This window comes from Chaetura pelagica, unplaced genomic scaffold, assembly GCF_000747805.2.
Source record: "Chaetura pelagica isolate M959 unplaced genomic scaffold, ChaPel_1.0 scaffold309, whole genome shotgun sequence".
Classification (NCBI taxonomy): Eukaryota; Metazoa; Chordata; class Aves; order Apodiformes; family Apodidae; genus Chaetura; species Chaetura pelagica.
In genome coordinates, this window is record NW_009954547.1 from 783233 (window position 1) to 790008 (window position 6776).

Below are 6776 nucleotides of genomic sequence, written 5' to 3' on the forward strand. Positions count from 1 at the left end.
GCAGGAATGAGGGCCCTGCCAGCCCCATCCCTTCTGTGATTCAGAGGTTTAGTCCCAATTGCTGTAACTGGCAGCTCTGTGATCCACCATGCTGTGATGCATTCAAATACAGAAGCTTTGGGTTGGGAAAAGTCTCCCTTGATTCTGCAGTAGGGGAATAGTCTGACTTTTAGCCAAGCTGCTACCCAACTGGGACAGAGATTGTTTTCAAAAGTTCTGACTTCTAGAGGACAAATCAGCACCTCAGTAGATCAAAGTTGTATTTGAAAATTTTGCCAACTTAGGAGTTTCCACCTCAGTTATTCAGTTCTTTTCTGTACGTGGAAGAAAGCCTGATGTTAAAATACACCCTTGTTGTTTTTTTTCCCCCCTCAACTTTATTAACCAGCTTCATTACAGGATATACACTGAATCTTTGTATGTAGTGTTTGAGAAATCCCCCTAACAAGGACAGAGTAAGTGACCTAGTAGTAAAGTCAGCTTTGTGTTTGGGAATTGTAAGTTGTCAAGGGTCCTCCACTTCATCAGCCATTTCTTCTTCTACCTCCTTGGTCTCCATCCTGCTGTGATGAATTTGCTCTGGAGCCAGGGTTCTGCTCACAGGAAGGCCAACTCCTCGGTGAACTGCCTCAAGGGTCTGCTGAGGCACGTAGTAGTTCAGGTTCATGGGTGGAATCTTCTTCTGCATCTCTTCTAGACAGCGGTAAGCCTAAAGCAGAGCACAGAGATCACTTGTGGGGCTTGTGCTGTTCCAGCAAAACAGTGAAATGTGTCCAACACGTGTGGCTGAGCTCTTGACACGAGCTCAGTGTTGAAAGGTGCCAACACAGCCGGGAGTTGTAGCCTTTGCTAACACAGGATCACAGAATTATTTTCGTTTTGGATCATTGGGTCTAACCATTCACCCAGCACTGCCAAGGCCACCACTAACTCATGTCCCCCAGCACGATGTCTACATGGTTTTGAAATCCTTCCAGGGATGGGGACTCCAGCACCTCCCTGGGCAGCCTATTTCAGTGTTAATTACCATTTCAGTGAAGACGTTTTTTCTAATATCCAATCAAAACCTGCCCTGATGCAACCTGAGCCCATTTCCTCTTGTTCTATCATTTGTTTCTTGGGAGAAGAGACTCACCATTCCCCCCCCCCTCTATAACCTTCACTGGCACCAAGGTCAGGCTCACAGGCCTGTAGTTTCCCAGATCCTCCCTCTGGCCCTTCTTGTAAATGGAGGTCACATTTCCCAATCTCTAGTCAGCTGGGACCTCCCATTACCCAGGACTGCTGGTATATGATGGAGAGAGGCTTGGTCAGCACTTCTGCCAGCTCCCTTAGTCCTCCTGGGTGGATGCCACACAGCCCCGCAGACCTGTGTGTGTCTAAGTGGTGCAGCAGGTTGCCGTCATTTCCCCTTGGATTATGGGGGCTCGGTTCTGCTCCCCATCCCTGTCTTCCAGCTCAGGGGGCTGGGTACACCAGGAACCACTTTGTCCTATGGCTAAAGAAGGCATTAAGTATCTCACCCTTGATGACCTTTCAAGGTGCCTTGTGTCAGTTCTAGCTTGTTCAGTTTTTTAAAAAAGGGGTCTCAAAGGCTGGTTTTACATTGTCCCACAGGCTGAAGTACCACCGTAAAATCAGAGTCAATCAGCAGGGCTGGAGAGCCTCGTGCTCAGCATCCTACACTTTGTACCAGCGCAGGTCCAAACCCTGCTGTGGGCTTGTGGGACTTCTGCCCTGAAAGTAGGAGTCACCAGCTCCTCAAATTACTGCCATGTTACACATTTCTCTGCTTCTTGGTCAGATGGCAAATTAAGTACAGTGTGTTTGCTGAGACACACACCCAGACTCTTCTGGTCTTGGCTAATAACTGGGAATGTTTAAGAATCCACCACTATTTATGCTCTATTCTCCCATGAGCTTTATTTTTCTCTTTAGCCCCATGAAATGAAAAATATGTAAATATGGCTGTAGTTCCTGAGGTCTACCACACCCCCCTGAGAAGTTTAGCTCCTGTAAGGAAGTCTCTACTATGGAATGTCATCCTGTACAAAAGAATCACGCTATACCACACTGCATTGGTGTTTGTAATATACAGGCTCTGTAGATTGGAAAAATTAATTACCAGATGGAATTCCTCTACTCGGACGTAATGTTCCACCAGGAAGCCCAAGATGTCACCGTGACGGATGGCATTGTCAAGATCTGGTTCAGCCAGGAGAAGTTCACACTGTCTGACTGCTTCTTTGGGATCTTCAGAGTAAACTCTAGTAAAAGAGCAAGAGGAAACTGTGAACAGGCTGGGGGAGTGTGCCGCTAGTCATGTGAAGCCCAAGGAAGAACATTTTACTCTGTGTCCTATGATCACTCTTCTGACAGAGCTTTCCCTGGTCAAGTCGCTTATATTCCAGGTTACCTTTTCATCTTTAGTGTCAGCAGCACTTTTAAAACATCATATAGCTTTGTGTTTGGGAATTGTAAGTTGTCAAGGGTCCTCCACTTCATCAGCCATTTCTTCTTCTACCTCCTTGGTCTCCATCCTGCTGTGATGAATTTGCTCTGGAGCCAGGGTTCTGCTCACAGGAAGGCCAACTCCTCGGTGAACTGCCTCAAGGGTCTGCTGAGGCACGTAGTAGTTCAGGTTCATGGGTGGAATCTTCTTCTGCATCTCTTCTAGACAGCGGTAAGCCTAAAGCAGAGCACAGAGATCACTTGTGGGGCTTGTGCTGTTCCAGCAAAACAGTGAAATGTGTCCAACACGTGTGGCTGAGCTCTTGACACGAGCTCAGTGTTGAAAGGTGCCAACACAGCCGGGAGTTGTAGCCTTTGCTAACACAGGATCACAGAATTATTTTCGTTTTGGATCATTGGGTCTAACCATTCACCCAGCACTGCCAAGGCCACCACTAACTCATGTCCCCCAGCACGATGTCTACATGGTTTTGAAATCCTTCCAGGGATGGGGACTCCAGCACCTCCCTGGGCAGCCTATTTCAGTGTTAATTACCATTTCAGTGAAGACGTTTTTTCTAATATCCAATCAAAACCTGCCCTGATGCAACCTGAGCCCATTTCCTCTTGTTCTATCATTTGTTTCTTGGGAGAAGAGACTCACCATTCCCCCCCCCCTCTATAACCTTCACTGGCACCAAGGTCAGGCTCACAGGCCTGTAGTTTCCCAGATCCTCCCTCTGGCCCATCTTGTAAATGGAGGTCACATTTCCCAATCTCTAGTCAGCTGGGACCTCCCATTACCCAGGACTGCTGGTACATGATGGAGAGAGGCTTGGTCAGCACTTCTGCCAGCTCCCTTAGTCCTCCTGGGTGGATGCCACACAGCCCCGCAGACCTGTGTGTGTCTAAGTGGTGCAGCAGGTTGCCGTCATTTCCCCTTGGATTATGGGGGCTCGGTTCTGCTCCCCATCCCTGTCTTCCAGCTCAGGGGGCTGGGTACACCAGGAACCACTTTGTCCTATGGCTAAAGAAGGCATTAAGTATCTCACCCTTGATGACCTTTCAAGGTGCCTTGTGTCAGTTCTAGCTTGTTCAGTTTTTTAAAAAAGGGGTCTCAAAGGCTGGTTTTACATTGTCCCACAGGCTGAAGTACCACCGTAAAATCAGAGTCAATCAGCAGGGCTGGAGAGCCTCGTGCTCAGCATCCTACACTTTGTACCAGCGCAGGTCCAAACCCTGCTGTGGGCTTGTGGGACTTCTGCCCTGAAAGTAGGAGTCACCAGCTCCTCAAATTACTGCCATGTTACACATTTCTCTGCTTCTTGGTCAGATGGCAAATTAAGTACAGTGTGTTTGCTGAGACACACACCCAGACTCTTCTGGTCTTGGCTAATAACTGGGAATGTTTAAGAATCCACCACTATTTATGCTCTATTCTCCCATGAGCTTTATTTTTCTCTTTAGCCCCATGAAATGAAAAATATGTAAATATGGCTGTAGTTCCTGAGGTCTACCACACCCCCCTGAGAAGTTTAGCTCCTGTAAGGAAGTCTCTACTATGGAATGTCATCCTGTACAAAAGAATCACGCTATACCACACTGCATTGGTGTTTGTAATATACAGGCTCTGTAGATTGGAAAAATTAATTACCAGATGGAATTCCTCTACTCGGACGTAATGTTCCACCAGGAAGCCCAAGATGTCACCGTGACGGATGGCATTGTCAAGATCTGGTTCAGCCAGGAGAAGTTCACACTGTCTGACTGCTTCTTTGGGATCTTCAGAGTAAACTCTAGTAAAAGAGCAAGAGGAAACTGTGAACAGGCTGGGGGAGTGTGCCGCTAGTCATGTGAAGCCCAAGGAAGAACATTTTACTCTGTCCTATGATCACTCTTCTGACAGAGCTTTCCCTGGTCAAGTCGCTTATATTCCAGGTTACCTTTTCATCTTTAGTGTCAGCAGCACTTTTAAAACATCATATAATGGTTTCCCTACCAGCAGAATATAACAGCAGCTTTGAGAAATGAGACTGCAAATTATCAAACCATACATACTAATAAAGCTTTTCTTCTTTTACAGTATTTCTGAGGTGAGTTCACATGCCCTGAGCACTCCAGCTCACCTCTGGGCAGTGATGAATCGCTTGATCAGGGTCAGTTTGCTTTGCAAATGTGCTAGTTTGCTTTCCTGCTCCAGGGGGCTTTTAGTCTTTGCTTTTGAAAGGCACTTATATGCTTCAGTTAGCGCTCCTAGTGCCTTCTCATAGTTTTGATATTCATCAATTTCTACCTGCAAGAGGAGAAAGGAGATTCATGTCTTGCTCCAGAGGTAACAAACCAAACAGCCTTAGGAATCACAGCAGAGGGATGTACCTGAGCACATGCATCATAGAAACCTGCCAACAGGTCAAGGGCCCTTCCTTTAGTGTAGAAGAGAATTATGTTCTTCATAATCTCGGGGTCCTTACACCAATCCAGGGACTGTAGATAGTTGGCTGCCATGATGTAAATCTCTCTCTGCCTGGAAACTCCCGCAAAGAAGATGATCTTCTCGGTATCTCCAGATTTCAGCAGTGCCCTCATGGCCTAGCAATGGAAAGGGGGCACGGGGAGGAAGGGGGGGGGCGGGAATACCATTGTGAATGCAAAACCACCAGCTATGCTAGGAAGCGTCATCTGGATACTCTGCTGTATGAAGTCTTGGAACAGCCTACTGTTCCAAGAACACCCTTACTTTGAGATCTCTTAGAAAAGTAATGGGATCAGCCTCTTCAGCTTTTTTTCCTACCTATCTAGACTGACCTTGAACTTGTTTCCTGCTTGTGTGTATTTCTTGGTCGCCATGTGGTAGTTGCCTTGTCTCATGCAGCAGTCAGCAATTTGCTCCAATAGCTCTTTCCGGGCCTCCTCAGAGAGGTCCTTGGAGTCCTTGGAGACGGTCATTTTCTCAGCCATCTCTTCTGTGATGGTCAGGTTCTGCTTCAGGCAAAGTTGCAGAGCTTCATGGTACTAATGGAAGTGAGAAAGCAATGAGGATTTGCAAACTTTACAGTGACGCTTCATGTGGTGTCACCTGCAGAACCAGGCTCTATGGGGCACAAATGCTGCCAGTGGTATATGTTTTATCTACAACACTGTCATGTAGTTTAGCATCCCAACATCACCCCCTGTTCAAGTACGCACTGTCCCACTTCATTGGCTCAGAACCCATTTGTTCATCCATGAAGACCAGTTTCTTACCTGTTTTCCCAGAGGACACTAGTGTGGCACTGAAAAGTCACCCATTTCATCTCTTTTCATATGACATTCTCAGAGACATCAGATTTATTAGTCGTGATTGATTGTATTAAGGTTTTCAGCAAATACAAATAAAATAAATACGAGCATTTGAAAGATTTTATTAAATATTTTGCTACTTCCCATATAGAAACAGATAGTGAGTAAAAGATAACAATAGCTTTTAGGCCAGTAAAGGGCTACTTATGCCCTTGCAACACATGGCCAAAAGACATGGGAACTCATTAAAGAGAAATGGATCTGGGACTGCTTTGGTACCCAGTGTTTGCTGAGTGGAGTTGCCATCACAATGGTGAGGACCAGGCAGAAATGTGTAAGCATTTAGATGTGAACTGAAGCACCTTGACTACATTGGTGGCATGACAAGAGAGACAGCATTGGGTGTGTTGATGAGGTTATCATTTCCCAGTCTCCAAATACGTTGGCTTAGAGATGGATCTGGGACTGCTTTGGTACCCAGTGTTTGCTGAGTGGAGTTGCCATCACAATGGTGAGGACCAGGCAGAAATGTGTAAGCATTTAGATGTGAACTGAAGCACCTTGACTACATTGGTGGCATGACAAGAGAGACAGCATTGGGTGTGTTGATGAGGTTATCATTTCCCAGTCTCCAAATACGTTGGCTTAGAGAGTAGGAATGTGAAATTTCAAGAGTGTGAAATCTGCAGGTTTTAAGCCAGAAATAAGACAAAAAGTCAGGAATTCACTTTTAGAGTTAAGCCAGCTGGTGACCACTCCATGAGCTTGGGGAGGAGCGGCTGGAGCTGCCCAGCAAAGAGGGACCTGGGGGTGCTGGTTGGCAGCAGCTGAACCAGCTGAGCCAGCAGTGTGCCCAGGTGGCCAAGAAGGCCACCAGCATCCTGGCCTGCATCGGGAACAGTGTGACCAGCCGGACCAGGGGGCTGATCCTGCTCCTCTACTCAGCCTTGGTGAGGCTGCACCGCGACCACTGGGGCCAGGTTTGGGCACCACAGGATAGGAAGGACATGGAAGTGCTGGAGAGGGGGCAGAGAAGGGCAACGAGG

General features: G+C 47.0%; 1 protein-coding gene across 1 annotated transcript in view; it reads right to left on the reverse strand.

The window, feature by feature from the left end:
- Positions 1-2485: 2485 nt before the first annotated feature.
- Positions 2486-6776, reverse strand: part of IFT140 (intraflagellar transport 140) — an 82344-nt gene continuing 78053 nt past the window's right edge. Inside the window, exons 25-29 of the mRNA XM_010005046.1 lie at positions 5257-5463; positions 4828-5040; positions 4578-4744; positions 4106-4247; positions 2486-2689 (exon numbers count right to left, since the gene is read on the reverse strand). Coding sequence (XP_010003348.1) covers positions 2486-2689; positions 4106-4247; positions 4578-4744; positions 4828-5040; positions 5257-5463 — 933 coding nt within the window. The remainder of the gene's footprint in view (positions 2690-4105; positions 4248-4577; positions 4745-4827; positions 5041-5256; positions 5464-6776) is intronic.